This window comes from Panulirus ornatus, chromosome 46, assembly GCF_036320965.1.
Source record: "Panulirus ornatus isolate Po-2019 chromosome 46, ASM3632096v1, whole genome shotgun sequence".
NCBI classification, from domain to species: Eukaryota; Metazoa; Arthropoda; class Malacostraca; order Decapoda; family Palinuridae; genus Panulirus; species Panulirus ornatus.
In genome coordinates this window covers 35264327-35286660 of record NC_092269.1, presented here as the reverse complement: position 1 = coordinate 35286660, position 22334 = coordinate 35264327, and the positions used below count along the sequence as shown (strand labels likewise).

At 37.6% G+C, this 22334-nt stretch overlaps 2 protein-coding genes across 4 annotated transcripts; one reads left to right on the top strand and one right to left on the bottom strand.

The window, feature by feature from the left end:
• Positions 1-219: 219 nt before the first annotated feature.
• Positions 220-1055, bottom strand: LOC139763348 (failed axon connections homolog). Its single transcript, XM_071689370.1, has 2 exons — positions 924-1055; positions 220-456 (listed from the first exon to the last, which is right to left on the bottom strand). Exons 1-2 carry the CDS (start codon positions 1053-1055, stop codon positions 220-222), a joined length of 369 nt encoding a protein of 122 aa, XP_071545471.1.
• Positions 1056-9914: 8859 nt separating this feature from the next.
• Positions 9915-21591, top strand: LOC139763227 (jmjC domain-containing protein 8-like). Of its 3 annotated transcripts, none has more exons than XM_071689088.1 (8): positions 9915-10080; positions 11035-11127; positions 11822-11870; positions 14373-14538; positions 19133-19252; positions 19402-19456; positions 19837-19984; positions 20257-21591. In XM_071689088.1, the coding sequence occupies exons 1-8, from the start codon at positions 10052-10054 to the stop codon at positions 20338-20340; spliced, it is 744 nt and encodes a 247-aa protein (XP_071545189.1). In that variant the 5' UTR covers positions 9915-10051; the 3' UTR covers positions 20341-21591. The 3 variants fall into 3 exon arrangements, with proteins under 3 accessions (XP_071545189.1, XP_071545188.1, XP_071545187.1); XM_071689087.1 differs by having other exon boundaries at positions 9938-10220; positions 14373-14532; XM_071689086.1 differs by having other exon boundaries at positions 9938-10220.
• Positions 21592-22334: the final 743 nt, after the last annotated feature.

Genomic DNA, 22334 nt, shown 5'->3' with positions numbered 1-22334 from the left:
TACAGGGGTTGACGTGCTGTCAGTGGATTGAATCAAGGCATGTGAAGCGTCTGGGGTAAACCATGGAAAGCTGTGTAGGTATGTATATTTGCGTGTGTGGACGTGTGTAAAAAAATAAAAAAAAATAGAGCCTAAGTCAAACAACAAAATGTGTAGTGTGCTGTTACCAAAAGCCAATGTGGTTCAATATAGGCTTCCCTTTTACATAAAACATAGTGCCTAATCAGATACAATGTAGCTAACATAATTCATATCTGACCAGCAGAGGTGTTCATCCATCAAGATGTAGAAAGCTCTGGCTACTGCCTTCTGCTCTTCCGTCAGTTTGCTGCTGAAGTCCTTTTTGTACTGCCTCCCCAGATGTTCCATTACCAGCTGAGAGTCCCCTATCTCCTCCCCATTGAAGGTGATCCAGGGAGATTTCCCTTTTGGTCCAAAAGGCTCTGTGAAGTCCAGCTTTGGTAGAAAATAAAGAAAAATCAGTGTCAAAAGAGGTGGTAAGTAATGCTAAGGAGTATGAAAATGTCATTTTAAGACTCTATTACTTAGTGATATGTAACATTCAAGTACTATCCTTTACTGCTGACTAGTGTGTAAGTGAGCCAAAGTTAGAATAAATGGTACAATCATGGGAAGGAGTCTTTAGTGTTTACAAAATGCTTTCAAATCAGAGTAGCATGTGAAATGAATCACTGTAGGTAGGGCAACTGGTTATTTTAGATTCATGTTATATAGCATATATGTCAAGATAAATGCAGATCAGTTTTATGGGAAGTGTAAAAAAATTCTGAAATAAGCGAGTGTCAAAGTATGTGGCAGCAAGCAGGAAAGAGAAGTTAGCATCACAATCATCAGTAATCTGTAACAAAGATAGTGGAGGTTAGTATTATGGCTACATGCAGATTACAAACTAGACTGCTAACCTTATAGGGGATCTTTGCGAGGCGGAGGTAGGTCTCGAGCTTCATGACAAAGGGAGAGAGGTGAGGTGTGATGCGGCCTCGAGGCAAGCAGTGCAACACAACCATATCCTTTCCTGCCTTTGCCCACTCCATTCTTCGATAAAGTTTAGGGGATTTAGAGTATGTTTTGGACCTCCTATTCTAGCCTTAACTCTTTCCCTCACCTTCCTTTCCCCACTTGACTAAAACAGTCTATAAGGATCAAAAAAGATTCTTATGGATGTTCAGGAACTAAGATATCCCTCAATATATAAATAGATCACAGAACGGGATAGGATCTTATAGTACAATACGTCACCTCCTGTTCCTGCGAGAGACATAGCGATGGAGATGGATGGTGCCGAAGCCCAAGAATATGGCTACTGTGAGGGGTTGACTTCTGCTCCAAAGCCAATGAAGGCCATCACAAACATAGGCTCCAACACACTTCAGACCCACAGCTGCCATGATGGAGCTGTAATGATTTTGTCATGATGTGAAAAAACAGTGAAACTGCTAACCAATAATTCAGAATGTTCAAGAAGTATTGCACACATGCAATCATGTACATACTGTGCATGTTCACATATTATATGATACTAGGAAATTAGTACAAAGAAGCAAATACAAACACATTCAATATATACATATATTTTTTTTTTTTTTTTTTTTTTTTTTATACTTTGTCGCTGTCTCCCGCGTTTGCGAGGTAGCGCAAGGAAACAGACGAAAGAAATGGCCCAACCCCCCCCCCCATACACATGTACATACACACGTCCACACACGCAAATATTCATACCTACACAGCTTTCCATGGTTTACCCCAGACGCTTCACATGCCTTGATTCAATCCACTGACAGCACGTCAACCCCTGTATACCACATCGCTCCAATTCACTCTATTCCTTGCCCTCCTTTCACCCTCCTGCATGTTCAGGCCCCGATCACACAAAATCCTTTTCACTCCATCTCCTTTTCACTCCATCAATATATATATATATATATATATATATATATATATATATATATATATATATATATATATTTCTTTTTTTTTTTTCAATTTTCCAAAAGAAGGAACAGAGAAGGGGGCCAGGTGAGGATATTCCCTCAAAGGCCCAGTTCTCTGTTCTTAACGCTAACTCGCTAACGCGGGAAACGGTAAAATAGTATAATATATATATATATATATATATATATATATATATATATATATATATATATATATATATATATATATATATATATCCCATACTTGATATCTGTTTCCCGCATTAGAGAAGAAGCCCTAAGAACAGATGAAGGAAGCCACATCCACTCACCCCCATTCACTTGCTGTCATGTGTTATATACTGAAACCACAGGTCACTATCCACAACCAGGCCTCACAGACCTTTCCATGGTTTACCCTGGATGCTTCACATAATCTAGTTCATAGTTCTGTCCCCTGACAGCATGTCAACCTCTGTATACCACATCGTCCCAATTCACTTTATCCTGTTCATATCTTTCACCCTCCTGCATGTTCAAGCCCCAATCACTTAAATCTTTTTCAGTTCATCCTTCTCCATTTTGGTCTCCCCATTCTCCTTGTTCACTCCAATTCTGATCACATATATCCTCGCTGTCAACCTTTCCTCAGCGAACCCTTTTCAGCTCTCAGCCACACACACATACGCCTGTTTCCTTGCGCTACCTCGCTAACGGGGGAGACGGCGATTAAGTATAATATATATGTATGAGAAAATTTCCCATAAAAGAGTCCTGGTATTATGCAGGATCTCTTTCAAAACGCTCCAGCAGCCCAAGTCTGCATTACCTTCAACAGCAGGAAAATGTGAACTCCACTAAAAATTTCACAGCTACCACCATGCCAGAGTCCCTAACCAAGGCATCACCTCCAAAATATTAATATTCTACACTGAAGTTCCCCAAGGAGCAATTGTTTCTCCAACACTCTTCAATCTCTTCCTACATCTGAGGCAAACATCAACACAAAGGTTCTTTCATATGCTGAGGATCTCACAATCACATCACTAAACCCTAAACCCACCGTAATGATATAAAATATGCAGAACTGCAGATCACAACTGGACCAATGGCTCACCCAGAAGAGAATGTCTGCATTTCCACAGGTCTTCAGTCATTCTTTTAAGCCCAGACAGCCATGAATCCAACTCACAACCTCCACTCACTTTGAATGAACAATCACCTCCACTGAATATAAAGAAGTTAAGAAGTATAACATGACTGGAATATATGAAAGATGAAACTGTGAATGTAGACAGCGTACAAAGATTAAAAAAGCTGAATACTGGCAGATTTCAAGAGATGGGGTCCCATAGGTGTAACACTTTGTACAGTTCATTTAGGTAATTAAACACACACACACACAAAGTAAGGAACATGTTAAATTGGATGTAAAGAAATACTTTTACATGAGAACTGTGAATGAATGGAAGAATATGAATGAAGACGACGCAGACTGCCTAATTAAATAGACGTATGATCGTAACGAATGTTCAAGAGACTGGGGCCCCACTAGTGTAAATTCCCTCCCCGCAAAGAATACATGATTACAAATAAGTAATTACACACCTGGGAAGAGAGGGGTGAGGAATAAACAGATCACAACCTTGAAGTTTTTAAAACGTCAATAACGTACAAAATGAACAATTTTTCGAGAAATGTAGGGCTACAGCAACCAGGTCCACAGGAAATTACAAGAAATTATGCAACAAACTTTAAAAGCAGATGTGAAATATCTACAAGGTTCAATTTTATTCAGTATGATTAACCTACATGGTATTTACCGGCAGTATTGACGTCATATATTGCTACGATGTACTAAAAATGCTAGGATGTAGTAAAAAAAAAAAATTTACACAGCTCATTCTTCGTAACTATAGATTTTTCCTAAGGTGAGGATTATGCGCTAACTCTGCCTTCTGGCAAAATGGTAGGAGCAATAGACAATAGTAGAAGGTGGGAACATAAAGTGAGGAGCATTGGGTAGAAACTTTAGGTAAAAGTAGGGGGTAAGAACATTAGATACAAGTAGTCAGTATGAACATAGGGAGGAGCCTATGCAAGCCTGTTAAGGATGAGGCCCTAAAGGGCACTAAAGGATAAGAAGCGGAACTGGATTTCAACACGTATGGGGACTACTGCCATAACCACACCCTAGATAGAGTACAAAGTGGGAACAAGCATCATAGATGGGTATTTATAACACCACTGCTAATCCATGACTGGTGTTGGATAAAGGTGAAAGACATTTGGACATTAACTTACGCACTTCATTCCTACGTTTCGGTTCTGTGAATCTTCAGGGAATTGACAACAGGCTAGAACAAAGGCATATGTGAATGTGCATCTCAGGCTAACCCCCTGGACACCGTGACGTACCCATGTCCTCAGTGGTCGCTGCCCTGCGCACCCCTCCCCTCCTCACACCCCTTGAATGGTGCAGGCTTCAATAGTCACACTTCCCAACTCTCTAATATTTTCGTGATAGAAATTTTTTAGAATCCATCTGTATTATTCATGTTACATGATTCATCTGCCACAATGTAAGATACCTCCACCATTTTTTCTTTATCTTATTTTTAAAATTTCACATACTTAGTGCCTGCCTCCACCATTTTTTATCTTGTTATTTTCAAAATGTCATATACTTTTTGCCTGTCTCCGACATGCAAGGCGTCCAAGATCCTGTGTATGAACCGTTAGTTAATTTGAAATCATGTGCGCTCTGATACCAGTCTTGTATTAACCCGAGGGGCTTTTCCAAGCCATGTATGCATTAATATCACCTTTCTTCGTACTCGCTGCGCTTGTTTTCTTTACTCTGGCTTTGCATAATCTTATGTCCATCTAACATAACCTATTCATCTGGGTAACAGCCACTTATCCCTCATTCTGCTTCCTCTTTCTTCCGTGACTGTTCATTTTTCCCTTTGTTTTCTCTCATTCTCAATATCATGCCACCTGGGTATTTACGCTTTGTGAAGGCTTTGCCAACATACTTTTTAACTCGTCTTCTAGCAAGTTAGCCCTACATATCCCACATGCTCTCCATTATAAACCAATCGGAATACCAGTCTTCATTCGGCGTATGGTGTAAGGGTGAACACCCCTTTGTATTTCTCAAGGTCTGTTAAAATTGCTTATTGTCGCTTGCATTAAGGAGAGGGACGATATACCCGCCTTCGTGCTATAAAGTATACAATAAACTTGATTTATGATTTTGTTTTTACAGTGATTCTGACTTGTATAATCTCTCGAGAGAATCCTTAACTCTGTAGGTATCTGTTTAAGTCGTTTATGTTAGTAACCAAAGAAACAAGGATTATTTTCATTCTTAAAACCTTCCTCATACATTGACAGTTCATACCGAAATTTTCACCATCTGCCAAGGAATGTCAGTTTATTTTAATGACCACAACTCCCTTGTTGGTATGCATCGTATTATGCAGTAAAATATAAAATTACTGTAGCTCATATATGATTGCCGGTCTCAGAATAAATTTACTTTTAAACCACAGATGTATTCAATTCTATGAGAATCTGAATAATATTCGAGATTGTTTTAACACGTCGATAGCTCAGAAAGTGCAATGTTCACTGATAAAATACACAATTCCATATCCCCTTAGGTATGACTTATCATTATATTGGCGGTCATAAATAATTCCTCTCGTCACACCAAACGCTGTTTTGCTGTCGGTAGTTTATCAAGTAATCTCCCCTATAATCCATTCCTCCATCTCTTCAAACCTGCAACCTTGAGACATCATGTTTACAAAACTTCTTTATACAAATTTACGGTACGTGGCACAATATACGTGTCAATTGAATCTTAATAAAGGCTAGGACCGTGCCGAGTTTTAAATCTCTGAACAGAATTAGCTCCCTAACAAATGAATTTTCTATAAATCGGGTACTTCACTTCTGACTTACACTTCTGACAAGAACGAAAAGAAAGTGATTCCAGTACTTACGACTCCACAGCACTAAGAGACTGAGAACATGCGACTGGCTTTTAGGTGGGGGATTCCGCCATGCTTGTAATTGCTTCATGTTTCCCTATAGTTGAGTTATTCATTTGCTGGATGAAGATCGAATGAAACTTTGTGATGGGTTGTGCTTTCCACTTGCGTTACTCATGGGTGGGGAATCCAGCGAAAATAATCGCGTAAAATGTTTCAAATGTCTTTGCTCTACTCGTGCATGGAAACCCCTCCAAGAAAAACACACTGCGTTCATTGCCGATATTCTTGGTCTTATACATGCAAACTGCTGACGGTGTTTCATTTTCACCAAATTTTGCAAGTCCACAATGCACTACGCATCCATTTGCCATGAAAAGTCATGAATGAATAATACAAAACGTTATGACAAGCAAATACAATCACGTACCACAGCAGACCGAAAAGTTGTGAGAAGTTACTTGTGCACTAGAAAAAGCTGACATCCTGTTGTGGTCAGACCTGTTTACGGTCGAGAGTAACATGATAATACAAATTCTTATTCCTAGGACGTTAACCTTCCCCCCTCCCCATATTTTGTGTTTTTTACCTTGCTGTTCGTAGGTAGATATCAACCTATTCCTCTTTAAAACTAAGCTGTTGTTTCCACGAGCATTTTCTGAAAGTATTTGTACTGAAATATCCGATGATCATTCCAGAGAAACAGACGAGTCGTCTCATAAACTTTCATTAACACAGACTTTCATGCGACTTATCATCTGAGATCGGTAATCCCCTGCTCTTGGGTGGGTTAACCCATCGCGTTATTTTAAGCCGTCGGCTTATGTGTGGTTTGCCTCAAGAAAGTCCAACAATATGGGAAATGACATTTGCTCCTCAACTGTTCCCGCTTGGCTCACAATTTGGTATCACACATAATCCTCACACGGAGTACAGGTTTGCCAGACGATGCCCTTTGATGTAAAGATAATCTCATGAACTCTTTGGGCAAGATTATATACTAGTTTGGTAGGTGTATCAGACATACAGGCACTCTTTCCATTACATCAGTTACATACGAAGAAAAAAAATGAAAAATGGTATGGAAAGGGACAGCATCACAGTCATGCCAGCCAATATGTTCAATATAAGGATGTCTATCTCCTAGAATTTTTTTAAGGGGGGTGAACGAACTTTCCAAGTGATGCCAATATATGTTAGGAGAATGTGTCGTAGGAAGTTGCCTATATTGGGATTTATTCGATTTAGAATTTTTGAAGGTTTGCTGGTAACTTAGTAAAGGCCTATACCTATCCATATCCGATTTACCCATTTTCCAGAGAGTTTAGTCCGCTCTTCCCCTACCACTAATCAGCGACCATCCATATTCTCAGAGTTTGCAAACCATATTGTATCTCATCCCGCCGCATTCCCTTAACATCAAAGTGTTGCACTGTGCTTGTACAAGAACTCGACGAGCCCTGAACACTTTGAGTCCTCAGTATATTTACTTCTATTTTACTAAAGCTTAACTTGAGTTTCCGACACGATGCTTTCCATATAGTTTCACGTTATTTTGCTGTCACTTAGTGTTTGTTATATTTATCTAAAACAACTACCAATACTTAGGACTCTCGACCGTACATCCTCCTAACGGGAATGAATATTTAGATGGCGACTTTTGGCATCTTAATTGATGTTGTTGTGTCCACAGAGTTTTGTTTGAATTCCATTCTCCCTCGTCCCCAAACTCGCATGGATCGTTCTTGGTCATGGGCATACCAGTAGCATCAGCAAACATGGAAGAAGCTGCGTCATTGTAGCCGGTCACACCTACAGAGCGGATAACGTAGTAAAATTCACGGTGACGGGGTATCTAAAAGGCTTGGAAGAGGGGAAATGATATCTTATAATACTGCTGAAATGATTGGACGAATAAAAGAAATGTAGATAATAGAGTTTCAAGTCTAAAGAGACTTGTTTGTTGCCAGTCCTTCCAATCAAAAGGAACCCCTCCGGGAAGGGGGTATATGCAAACCATTACCTAAGGCTTGCGGCAGCTTATAAACGGCCCTGGCCGCATCAGAGCCGTAAGACGCAGAAGCAGTTGGGTCCAGGAAGGATGTATTATCGTCTGAGCATCAGGAAGATAAGTGATAACGGTGCAGTGACCCAGCGTCACAGTCACAAAACCAGTTTTTATCACTGGCCCGAGTTACTTACTGTCTGTTCTCTTTGCGTGCACAACGACTCTACTCTTGAGTCTATATTTCCACGCTGGTGAACGCTCACAGCTGTATCACTCACAAGGCAAAAGGATCACTTGCCATGAATCCATTGCGAATAATAGTTCATCAAACACGCACGAAAAATGACATAGAAAGTTCTTTGGTGGATTTAAATTTACTCTTGTCCAATAGCATCAATGTGACAACGTCTCCCGTAATTCGTTTGTTGTTTCCTTTACATGCAAGAGATAGCAGTTGGCATATAAGTAGCTTCTATGTAAATAAAGCCATTTAACCAACAAAACCAATATACAGGACAAAATGGCTATTTAGATATATGAAAGGTTAATGTATCAACTTGCATGAAGACCGTAAAAGTTGTGAGAAATAACTTTTCTTGGATTTCAAGCGGCAATGGTGGCAGCCTGAGAAGAATACGTTCCATGAAGCTGTAGTAACGCAGAACCTTGAAAAATGGTTTTCGCTGACCTTTAAGACCCCCAGTAAACTTAAAACTGGGTGTGTTTGGGAGAAAACTAAAAAGTAGTAACCATCACGTCGAGAGGAAAGGGAGAATCGGAGGAAGAGGTGGACCTGTGGGAGATAGATGTTATACTGCCTCAAAACTGTGGGTTCCAGGCACCTGCAAGGTGAACCCTCTGCAGTGTGTGATTACATCTGGACCTGCTAACCTCCCACAAATTGACACTGTTAACTCAAAAGTTCAGGGACGATTCTAACCGAATATTGAGATATTTGTGTAAGCATTTTATACATAATGCCTTCTCGGATACTTGAAAAGTAACCTAAATTTGTTTTTTGTAAATGTGTAACCCAATCGCTGTTGTTCAATTGCCATGTAAGTTGTTGAATAATTAATTCATTGCTGCGCAGTCATATTAATATTTTTCCTCTCTATGTTTAATCATGGAGACCTAGTTTTTTTTTTTTTTTTTTTTGGCATCTTGTATCCTCTTTTGCTCCGCTGCGCACATGACGGGTAGGAATGCTAATGAAGACTACAGAACTGCATGCAGATGACGTCAACTTGTTAGGTTATATTTATGTATGATATATATATATATATATATATAAGCAAATCGTGTGTATTTACAAAGGAAACTCAATGTATTTGTACAGGTAGATAGTCCCCACAAAGGACATTGGATACTGTGCCACAATAAGATAATGATATTGGAGCAGAATATAAGAACAGTGACAAATGGTGACAATAGTTGCTACTGTATAATGTCCATATATAAAACAATTCAACATTAGTTGTTAGAAAATATACATATATATATATATATAAATTAACAAATGCTTTACAACTGTGAGCGGACACACTAATGAAGTTGCATAGATAACTGGAACTGAAATGATGAGTTTAGAGTGACAAATATGTGTTCACTCTAGAATATAGTTGCATTTCTCGTGGTTATTCTATTTATATGAAATATTCTATAACAACTTTCAAAGCATTTCTAAAGGACAGAGAGAATATTGATTATGGAGCGAATAGCTTTTTGTTAGAGTTCGCTATCTTTTCGTGCGTGCGCCTCTGTTTGTGCGCGAATGTCATGAGGGGATTGCGTTGAATATAGCACTATTACACTGTAGAACAGAAAATATATTGAAGTAAAGTCCCATTTTCTTTGGTCATCGATAGGATGACTTCATTTTCTTTGTTATTATGTGCGTCGATTATTATCTGCGCCAGGTGCTAGAGTTGCTACTTTATGTTCGTTGGGATTCCGCAACATTCGCTGGTCTGTCGTCTGTTTGATAAAGTCTCATGTTTACACTGGATTAAAATATTTAATAGAATATACCTTTAAGTTTTCACAGATAGGGACAACCTGTCTTAACAGCATCTCTGGGAGTCATTTGGGAATAATAATGCTATGATCAGATGCTCCATGTGGTGATAACGTTTGACGGGTGGGTGTCCAGGTGTCACATTCACACACTGCCAACACCTCACCTCTTCACTGAGTCGAGATGTGGACCAAGCAGGATATCATTATTGTGATATACATTTATGTGGTTGTATCTGCTGAACATTTGGAGAATGGTGAATGGTAAAGTGGTTCCATCATTATGTTCAAAATTTAGTGCCCCCTTAATTTTTTATGACTGAATTTGTCAGGTCTGTGCTGTTTTGAACATTATCAAATGATAGATTATATGAAAACACTCACACCAAACCATGTATAAGTTAAGTACTTTTTAAGTGCGTGCAAATTTAGCTTGTATGTATGGATGGGTTGGCAATTTTACAGAAGTGAGAAATTTGATAAGAATGGAATTCACATATAGTTAATGTACTTAGCTCCTCCATCCTATAGTCTTAAGTCATTTTGACATAAACAGTGATTAATTTGTGGTTCAGAAAAATGTAAATCAAATTTTCCAATTCACAATAAAATATATACAGCAGAACCTAATTCAAAACTGACCATTAGCAGCAATACCCTTCGGAGGGGATTTGGAATAGATCAAAATATCACAGCAAAGCCATTTTTTTACTGGAATCATACAAAGAATCCAGGAGGGTTCCTTTTTTAACATTATTGTGTTTTTTATTCGGTGGGATAAAAGTAATATCAATGAATAACATTGCCACCTGGATAACCAGAGGTATTGAACTTCACCTGCATGTGGTTACACAGTGAGCAAGTGGGTACGTTTGGGGAGACCAACATTGTCAGTGAATAGAGAGGAGTACAGCCTCATCAAGGAACTTGATCCAAAGTTCATCATTTCCCTTTTAATGCCTGGAGTTCAGCCTTGAAGGTGCATGAACCCCCTAAAAAGAAGCCATAGGGTTATGTGATAATAATATATTTGTGGATTACTGAGACAATAGAATGAATTTGTGATGTTTCATTTCAGGGCTACTAAGGTTAAAGACAGAGTAGCCCAACCTGGACCCTGCAACATTGCAGTGAGAGATGGATCTTTAACACAAGAGGAATTTTTGAACACGTAAGACTTTTCTATCTCATACTATATCCTCTAAGTAATTTTCATATACAATTCTTTTTTTACTTTTGCCATTATATTTTAATTCTTTATTAACCTGTATCATTTTGTGTGCATGAAACTAAACAAAAAATGTAGAGTCTTAAACAAGTCCTTTGATATTGCATGTAATGAAACAGAATGTGTACCGATAACTCACTAAAGCAACCAGTGTTTCGTGGGCAGCCATACTGTAAATGCTGTTACATAGCCAAACATTGTTACTTTTCTGTTCTAGCTTGTGATATTATCTCCCATATCATAAATGGTCTTTTATGTTGTTCATCCTGGAAGTCCATGATGAGTCTTCAGATATTTCAGCAACTGGACATGTACTCTCTTATTCTGTCTATCCAGCTCCTTTCTGCTTTTTGTTTCACTTTAACAGATGTTTACAAACTTATAAGCTTGATATTGCCTCCTTCAGAATGTACAGATGTGTAAGCCAGGCTTGTAAGAAAGATGCCCATTTAATGTGATAAGTATTGCCTTTGCTGTAGAGACAAAAAAAAAGTAGGAAGAAAAGACCCATTAGTTTATTTACTAACCATTAATTTCTTGTTTATTGTATAATTTAAGATTAGTTTACCTGAGAAGGAATTTAAGATTCTGGAATTCAAATTGATTTTTATTTACTCTACTTAATTTCCCTTTACAGTTATGCTTACACTGAACCTGTAGTAATTAAAGGTGCCACAGATAATCAGGTGAGAATATGTTTGAATGGTATTATCAAGCTAATTTGTTTTACTTTGCCATATCCAGTTTGTTATTACTTTATATGAAATCTTAGTCCTGTATTTTTTACGTTTCTAAACGTAGTGCCAGCTTTTCTCAAAACTTTTGACAAATTTTTAGGTAGGTTATGGCATATTCATGTATTTAGTGACAAATATATCTATGGAATTAAGACATATTCTGTATGTCACAAAAATTGAAACATGATAAAGTTCCTGAAGTGAATTGTGTAAATATTAAAGAAGAATCTGACACACCAAAACTTCCAGAAGATTCTTCTTTAATTACTGGGAAAATTAATATAGTATTCAATTCTTTGTCAACTGAGGATTAGTCATACTATGTTGGCCCATGTTCTTTTAATGGAAAGGAGACCTTCCCCAGTATATGACACTTGTAATTGCAATCTGAAGAGAGAGATGCTGAAGAAAATGGATGATGTGATGCACAAATACTTTTGGAAGGAAGGCACACAAGTCCCTTACTAAAGTTGCTTTTATCAACCATGTTTTTGAGTATACACACTTAGAATAATGTTTACCATTTTACCAACTGCGACATCAAGTTTTGTGTATCGATGGTTTCCTATGATGCCATCAAAATATTCTTCATGTGGGCTGCTTGTGGCCTAGCCTGGCAGACCACCATTTCAAGGGAAAAGAAAGGGTATCCTAAGCAGGTGGTGTTGCTAGGGCAAGTTTCAAAGTGGCCTTTTGTGCTGCATAGGTGGCTAGCTGCTTTGTTGTAGTGTGGAGGCACAGCATCATTGGTGACATACTGCCATCATACTATCACTTAATAGTTTTGTACATCATTTCTTTGTAATTTTATAGATTAAGCACGTCGTTTTTGAAGTCAAACATGCTCATTTTTAACCATGAAGTATTCATTATTGGGCTCTAGGTATGTATTTCAAAGGTCACCACCCTTAACCCCTCCATTCCCCATGGGCCCTTGCCGGCCTCAGGGTCTTTAGGTATGTATCTCAAGGGTCACCACCCCTAACCCCCCCCCTATTTCTCATGGGCCCTTGCCAGCCACAGAGTCTTTTGGGATTGTAACTCCAGTGGGTGGCAAAGGATTTTTGTAATTAGCAATGGCTGTAGCTCTGTTTAAAAAGTAAAATGTAGTTAGAGATGCTCATGGAGGATTTGAAGGGCACAGTTGTTTAGATCAGATTATCACCATGAGAATAGTTCAGAAAATGTCAAAGAAACTCGATATACAATGGGTAATGATTTAGAAAAGCATTGATATGCAGCATTTAATGATCTAGAAAAAGATTGTGAGATAGCTCATAGGGAATGATTTTGATGTGTCTGGGAAGAGCATTATGTGAAGGAAAATCTTACAAACTAATGAAGTGCTTCTGTAGAGTAATAGTGATCTTTTATTATATAACCCCAGGACCCCTTTTAAGGGGTCAATGCTAAACTAAATACAGAAGCAAGAAAATAATGAGCTCATTTGGAAGGAAATGTTCCATGATAAGGTTATATTCTTGATGATACAACCTCACTGAAGGGAATTTTTTACTCACAACAGAACCACCTGCAAGCAGAGACCAGTAAGCCTAATAGTGAATTGAATTAATGGCATAATTTCAGAGCTTGAGTAAGAGAAGGCTATCTTTTCTTTCTTTGATTACTTATATATAGGATGATAAAAAGAATATATGGACAACGTTGAAATTACTCGTGTAGAACTGAAGAATACTGAAAGGAATTTAATGTTGGGATGTTATTATATATATATATTTATTTGTAACTCTAAGGTTCCATTAATTGGATGAAATTAATAACATTTACCAGGCCATTTGTTCAGTTTGTCCCACTTTCTCCAGACCCGGTGAACATAAATGCACTTTAGAGATAACTACTACGTAAGAAATTAATTTGTGGATTATCGAGGCAAAACTTTGAATTAAACATAAAAAGGCTAAAGATATAGAGAAGAAAGGCAAAAGGAGGAAATAAAATTTCAAAGTTTTGCAGGAAATGCAACAACTCTCTTCTGAAAGGGACAGATTATTACTGTTCAAAAAAGCATGAGACTAAAGTACCAGAATTTAACAGTGTGGGTAAAGAAATCAGTATCACAACGATCCATCTATGAGTTGCCGGTGGCCATAGAACAATCGTATGATGCAGTGGTATGCCAAGTATTATGTTGTTTAGCTGATAGTGAGGCAAACAGACTGGCAGCTCTTGGAAGCAGAAACCACAATAATGTAATTTACATAGCAAAGGGAGCAAGTTTTGAAGACCAGCTGGTAGAGTTGATACAGTAAATTTATTGCTCTGGACTCAAATCCCTCAAATAAATGCAGTATATAGAAATAGATGGGAATATAATGAAAGAAAACCTGTATGAGGGGTGCTTCATGGAGTCAGTTTTTAGTGGAAGAAGGATTATGCATATTGATTGAGTCTTATTTGATACGTTTAGCTAACTCTTGCTTTTATTTGCAGCTTTTTCAGTCACTTACACAACGCTCAGCACTGCTAGAGGGATATGGCCACACAACAATACGTTTGAGCTCTGCCAATAGCTATAGTTACGTAAAGAGAGACATTTCTTTCCAAGATTATTGTGATCACCACATTCACCCTCAGAAGCTCTCTGCTCTTGGTAATGGTAAGGAGTAATCTTAAAATATACTTGACTGTGAACTACATATATCAGTCATTGAACTGTACAAAGGGTGGCTATTCAAAAAAGTAATTTAAGAAATGCTCTTATGTTTTGTTTAACTGCACCTACAGGTTGAGAATCCATTATCTGAAATTTTGAAAACTGAAAAGCTCTTAGAATTCAAAGTAAACTTGTGCCTGCCAAAGCCAATTGTATGTCAGTACCTGCATTACTCTATAATATTTCTCTGCTTATTTTGTGCTTTTTAGCTTTGAATTTACTGTGACAGTGTCTAATAGAGTTGCAGATACCCTCATGGGTAACAGTGAGAAAGAAAGGAAAGCACCTCACGTTATCAATAACAAAGAAAGTAATTTGCAGTGATAGGGAAAAACAAATGTCCAAGGTGCTTAAAGGGTGTACAAATCTTACCTGTTCATTATTATATAAATACTGAAGCATAGATTACCAGGGACTAATTTTCTGACAGGTTCCATAACATTTTTGTACCAACAGTGCATGCTAATTGTAGGGAAGTTGGACTTAAAGGAAACTGTAAGATCTTGTTTCTAAAAGAGTTTGAAGGTAAAATTTTTTGATATGAAAAAATATATATTTCACAAAAAGTGCTCATTAGTGTTCGCCAAAGAGCCTAGAAGAAATTCATGTGGTTAATTGTAACACTGATAAGTGGCCAGAATGGGGATGTTGTTCTCAGGACCTTTGACACTTACAACTGTTGAAAAAATAAAAGGATTGCTCAAAAATGAAAATGTTTCAGAAAGACCACAATTTTGTCATTAGAGGATTTTTTTTTTTTTGTATCTAATTATTTCTCTGACCATTATATGGTTAGACTTTGCCTCAGAACCTGCTCAGTGAGTAACCACATTATACCAGTATTCAGAGGAACTGAAAAATTTCCAATTCCAAAACTAGCTTGACCCACAGATTTTGGAAGATGGATTCTTAATTTGTATTTGTTTTATTTTGCTGAATTAGGATACACTTTTAAATTTTGTAATAACTGTGGTTCATTACATCATTACTTTTCACTTTTCCTGCAGTTACATAACTTTTTAGGGAAGTCAAATGTTATCTTTCTCCAGTATTTCACATGGAATAGTTGAAAAGAATATAAGTTTAGCTGAGTATTTTAATGAATACATTGCTCAAGAAAAGATAGTTGAGTTAATGGCATTATGGAATATAAGTCTAATGAAAGGTAAAAGAGAAGGTCCTTGAGGGAGTTACCTTTTCTCTTGGAGTCACTATCACGACAGAATTGTGGAAATTATTCATTCTATGGACTTGTCTCCTCTGCTGAGGGGTCACTATTTTTTCCAAAATATTTAGCTAGATTGTCAAATTTCTCTGATATTCTGAAAGTTAGCAAGGATTTTATCAGATCAAAGCTAGAACCCAACTAACACAGCCTATAAAGTTAACACTTTGTGTGTATTTTCTTGAGCAGGAATACCTCAGTACGTACATGAATTCCCATGTAATGTTCTCGCACACTCTGGTAGATATGATATTGCTGGTTTCTGATATTTCTATGCCCTGTTTAAAATGTGGAGTGGTATACAGTGTTACCCTTGTCTGTTTATACATCTGCATGTGTCAGTAGTCTGATTACTATCTTTTCATAGATTTCCTAAAAGAAATTGAGGTTTTGGAAATATTCTGATTCTTCATAGGGAAGACTTGAGCAGGAGGCGAGGCATTCATATCCATTGGCACCCTTTAATGGTTCTTAAAATATTTTGCATCATTTAACCTTTGCAAAATTAATAATAAAGTGATAAGGGAGAAAGAACATGACTGATTAACCTTTTGCATGTTGTACAAGGCTGTTGGGGATGTGGTTGCTAGGTATCCCTCTCCTTTATTATCAATTTCTGATACAGTTGCAAGAATAGAGGAAGAATGGACTGAGGCTTTTTTTTGAAGGCTTGGTCTTTAATATTTCAACACCAAGATGTGAAAAGTGAACCTTCCCTACCCTGGCCTTACATCTCCTGCTTTGTTTTAACCATTTCCAGTATATTTCTTTCCATTTGTTGTTATTGGTAATTTATGCATCACTACATAAGTAAATTGTCTTCAATCAACAATTTGTTCCCAATCAATTTATGCAAAGTTTTGGATTTACCACCACCTTGTTCAAAATACAATATTCTACTCAGAGTTTGCTCTTGGCCAGTTGCCTTTAATCAACAATTTATTCATTATTCTAATACTTAATCGCTGTTTCCCGCATCAAGCAAGGTTGCGTCAGGAAACAGACAAAGAATGGCCCATCCACTCATATATACATAAATGCCCATATACATACATATACATATCAACATATACACATATACATACACATAAACAGACATATACATATATACACATGTACATATTCATACTTGCTTGCCTTCATCCATTCCTGGCACTACCCCACCCCACAAGAAACAGCATCGCTACCGCCTGCTTCAGTAAGGTAGCACCAGGAAAACACAAAAAAGGCCACATTCTTTCTCACTCAGTCTCTAGCTGTCATGTTTAATGCACCAAAACCACAGCTCCCTATCCACATCCTGGCCCCACAGACCTTTCCATGGTTTACCCCAGATGTTTCACACGCCCTGTTTCAGTCCATTGACAGCACATTGACCCCGGTATACCACATTGTTCTGGTTCACTCAATTCCTTGCATGCCTCTCACCCTCCTATATTTTCAGGCCTTGATTGCTCAAAATCTTTTTCACTCCATCCTTCCACCTCCAATTTGGTCTCCCTCCACCTCTAACACATATATTCTCTTTGTCAATCTTTCCTCACTCATTCTGTCCGTATGCCCAAACCATTTCAACACACCTCTTCTGCTTTTTCAACCGTACTCTTTTTATTTCCACTCATCTCTCTTACCCTTTCATTACTTACTCGATCAAACCACCTCACACAACATATTGTCCTCATACATTTCGTTTCCAACACATCCACCCTCCTCTGTACAACCCTATCTATAGCCCATGCCTCACAACCACTTAACATTGTTGAAACTACTATTCCTTCAAACATACCCAATTTTGCTCTCTGAGATAACATTCTTTCCTTCCACACATTCTTCATCACTCCAAGAACCTTTGCTCCTTCTCTCACTTCCACTTCCGTTGTTCCATTCGCTGTTAAGTCCACTCCCAGATATCTAAAACACTTCACTTCCTCCAGTTTTACTCTATTCATACTTACGTCCCAGTTAACTTGTCCCTCAACCCTACTGAACCTAATAGCCTTGCGCTTATCCACATTTACTCTCAACTCTCTCCTTTCACACACTTTTCCAAACTCAATAATTTGCTCTTAATCAATTTATGCAAAGTTTTGGATTTCCCACCACCTTGGTCAAAATACAATATTCTTCTCAATGTTTCTCTACTCTTAGCCTTATGGTTACTGTATCTTTGTTGAAGCACATTATATAAAGAAAGTTATCAAGGAAGATGGTCACATACCACAACAAATATTTAATGCAGAAGAGACTGGGTTGTTCTGGGAAAGAATGCTTGACAACATTCATTAGCAAGAGGATTGAGCTCCATGGTTCAAGGCTGCCAAAAATTGTTTGATGCTACTACTGGGAGAGGATACTGAATGAAATTTTAAAATTAAGCTCTAGCAATTGTTTCATCCTGAAAACCCTAAGGTTCTGAAGTGCTTTGTATAGTTGACATTACCTGTGATCTGCATTGTAACCACAGGACTTGGGTCACCAAGATATTTTTATAATTGTTTTAAGAGCTTTTGTCCTGCTGTTGAGTGCTACTGTGTCAATAAATACATAGCTCGTGAAGTATATCTAATTTCTGACAATATATAAGACCATCCTCAATACCAGGCCACTTATTAGGTTAAAGTTCCCCTCTAACAACACCACTTCCTTGCTTCAGCCCATGGATCAGGGTGTGGTAGGTATGCTACCCGTGGAGGACATTCCAGGAACTCCTCAAAGGTTCAGATGGGGAAGGCAAGTTTTTGAACAGTAAGTGGTGGAAGTAATATAACATTTTGGATGATTTGTTTAATATAACTTGTGGGAGAAAATCAAACCCACAGCAGTGAATGGTATCTTGGGCAAGCTATGGCCTGAGCATATCTTAAGTTTTGGGCTGGAGGAAACAATTCCCCAGATCTAACAGACAATTATAACTCTAGTCAGTTAAGCTAGATGATTATTTATTAGTAATCCAGACTAAGTTATTTAAAGACAGATATTATGATGGAGTTGACTGGGCTTGCTTTATTTGTGTTAAGCGATATAAGACACGATGATGTGGCTTGCATCCTCCAAACCATATGTCAAATTATAAGTAGTTGTCATTAATCATACTTTTTTCTTTGTGATACAAAATATGTTTGAGACAGCAGTTGAAGATACTTCAGATATGTTAGAAACTGGAATGTAAGTGTATATTGGAAAAAGTAGGATGTGGTCTTATGGAAGACTTTCATATATATTTTTGTAAGAATTGTTTGCCATTTTCACCTTGTCAACAAACATAGGATGATTGGTTAGTACTGAAGACCACATTCTTTTCATAATTTCCAGAAACATTTTACTTCTTTGGTGACAATAATCATGAAGAATGGCAAGCCCTTTTAGAGTTATACCAGCAACCACCTTACAGACTACCACAACATACCTCTGCCCTTAGCTTTGGATTGGCAGGTTTGTTTTGCTTTATGTTTCATGCTGTGACTTCATACAGTATGTGTCATTACCTTTTAATGAAAGTGTATAAATTTCTTGTAAAGTTGTTTTAAATAATGTTTGTGAAGTCATTGCATCTAAATACAGTTTAATCTCTGTTATTCAAGGACCAGGCACTGGTGTTCCTTTCCACTTCCATGGTCCAGGATTTTCAGAAATCATGTGAGTATATATTAACTAAATTAAGGAATAAAAAATCAGTAAGATTGTTTTCATAATATGAGAACCCTATCCTGACTCTAAAAAGATAATGTTTGTGGAATCTTTCCTTAAACAAAACTCAGTAGTCAGGCACAAAGCTGTTGAAAACTCAGAATTTGATGTAAGTCAAATTTCCAGTGACAGGAAAACAGATCAGACAATTTTTATGGACAGTAAAGTTTACTGCTTACTTGATGAGATTCACTTCATGGCAGTTTTCCAGACAATGATAAGTCCCAATGCCCAGCCTCCATCCAGAGATAATATATAAGATAGTGAGGCAAATTCTACCATGGCACAGTTAAGAAACTTTAAGTTGCATATTTCATTGTTTCTTTCAGATGGGGGCAAAAACGATGGTTTATGTACCCTCCTGGGGTGAACCCCAGTTTTCATCCTAACCGGACATCACTGCAGTGGTTAATGGAAGACTATCCAAAGAAGAAAGGCAATTCTATGCTCTATGAATGTACACTACTACCAGGGGAGGTATAAATTTTGAATCATTTGGTATTTTTCAGCTACAAGTTATTGTACTGTATAATTGTTATTAAACAATACTGACTGACCAATTTTGGTAGGTTCATTGAACTAAGTAAATATAAGTGAAATTAACCCAGCTAAAATTGCTGTGGAAGCTACTCTTTTAAATAATATCACCATTTGACTGAAAACCTATAGGAGTAATTACAGTTCCAATTTTTGCATAGTAATTATTTGAAGGAAGTGCAAATATTGATATGAAATTTGTTGTTTTACAGATAATCTATTTTCCTGACATGTGGTGGCATGCAACTCTCAACATTGACACCAGTGTCTTCATATCAACATTTCTAAGTCCATAGCAGCAGAATCTTCTATTCCCATTTGAAGTACACTGAGAACATTGTATTTAATTTTCTTGACCCTGGCTAGAATGTGGGATGTGACGGACAGTAATAACTTTTATAAAAGATTTTAGTATGATTTGATTTTATATTAGAAAATTGAGTATAGTGCATAGCTTTTAATGTTATAACAAAGCCATTTGTAATCACAAATAATGTTTTCTTTATATATATGTGACAATCAGTTTCTGATCCCCCATGTGAGCTTCAGTATTATGCAACAATATATTCCTGCATTTTGTTAGTGTGCCAGGCTGCTGCTTATTTTCCTTCTAGGAGGTGCTGCCATCAGTTTAGAATAATTTGCAATACACTCAGGAGAGATATGAAACAAAATATTGAAAACAGAACTTGTGACTGTGTAAAGCTACAAATATATTGACATGCGAGTGAATGACATACTTCAGTGGCCTGGCTCAGACTCGCCAATGTGATTCCCTCCTGTGCACTAAGGTTATTCAGTTTTTTTTATCATAATGTGCATATGTATATAGCATATCTTTTATATTACATTTTATTTACTTATAGTGTATTTCATTGCTTCATAGTGGATGTTGGTAGAGTAAAAGATTAATTATTTATTGTACACATTATTTATAAACCAACCATTTATGAACAAATGCGTATAAAAAAGTATGTTATCAACCTCCAGATAAACACAACCACTGCCATACAGCTCTTTCATACTGAGCTAAAAGGACACAGATCTAACTCCATTTAAGAGCATGGAATGCAACACTGACCTGCCACAAGCTGCAGAGTCTGCCATTTCAGGACAAGAAACGTGTCACCGACCCAGCCAGTCCTGGGTTACATAAGTCACAGAGAATCAGACATTTCTGACCTGACCTCAACGCCACACCCAGTCAACAACGTTATCGCTAGGCCTAACTTAGTGTATTTAGTGATGGACTGTTTATATTCCTACTTTGTATAAGTGTTTTTCTCAAAGTTTTTTGATACTTCTGTATCTATATTTCATATTTAGGTTGTAGCTCATTCTACCTGTCATAATACTGTTAACTTGTTTAGCTTACAGTTTTCCCTTACTTTTTCTGTTATATGAACTGTGGTTTGTTTCTAATGTACAAGTTTGCATACTACATTTTATATCCATGTTTTGTCACACAGCTTTTCTTTTTTTTTTGTAATTCCTAATGATGCCTCTGTGAAGGCAAAAGCTTGAACAAAATAAAATGGACAATTAGGGCTGCTGGTATTTGAGCACCCACCTAATGGTAGAACAATATTGAGAAAATTAGAGAACATGAAATCGAAGAATAATAACTGTACATATGCTGTTGTATTCAATTCTCTTTCTCTCTCTTTTTATATATATATATATATCCGGCACCACCCCATCCCATAGGAAATAGCATCACCACTCCCTGCATCAGCAAAGTAGCGCCAGGAAACAAACAAAAAAATGCCACATCCACTCACACTCAGTCTCTAGCTGTCATGTGTAATGCACCGAAACCACAACTCACTATCCACATCCAAGCCTCACAGACCTTTCCATGGTTTACCCCAGATGTTTCACATGCCCTGGTTCAGTCCACTGACACCCTGTCGACCCTATTATACCACATCATTCCATTTCACTCTATTCCTTCCTCCTGCATGTTCAGGCCCCAGTCGCTCAAAATCTTTTTCACTCCATCCTTCCAGCTCCAATTTGGTCTCCCACTTCTTGTTCCCTCCACCTCTGACATATATCCTCTTCGTCAACCTTTCCCCACTAATTCGTTCCACAGGTCCAAACTGTTTATTTCAACACACCCTCTTCTGCTCTCTCAAACACTCTTTTTATTACCACACATCTCTCTTACCCTTTCATTACTTAATCACACCACATATATGTCCTCAAACATTTCATTTCCAACATATCCATCATCCTCCGCACAACCCTATCTATAGCCCATTCCTTGCAACCATGTAACATTCTTGGA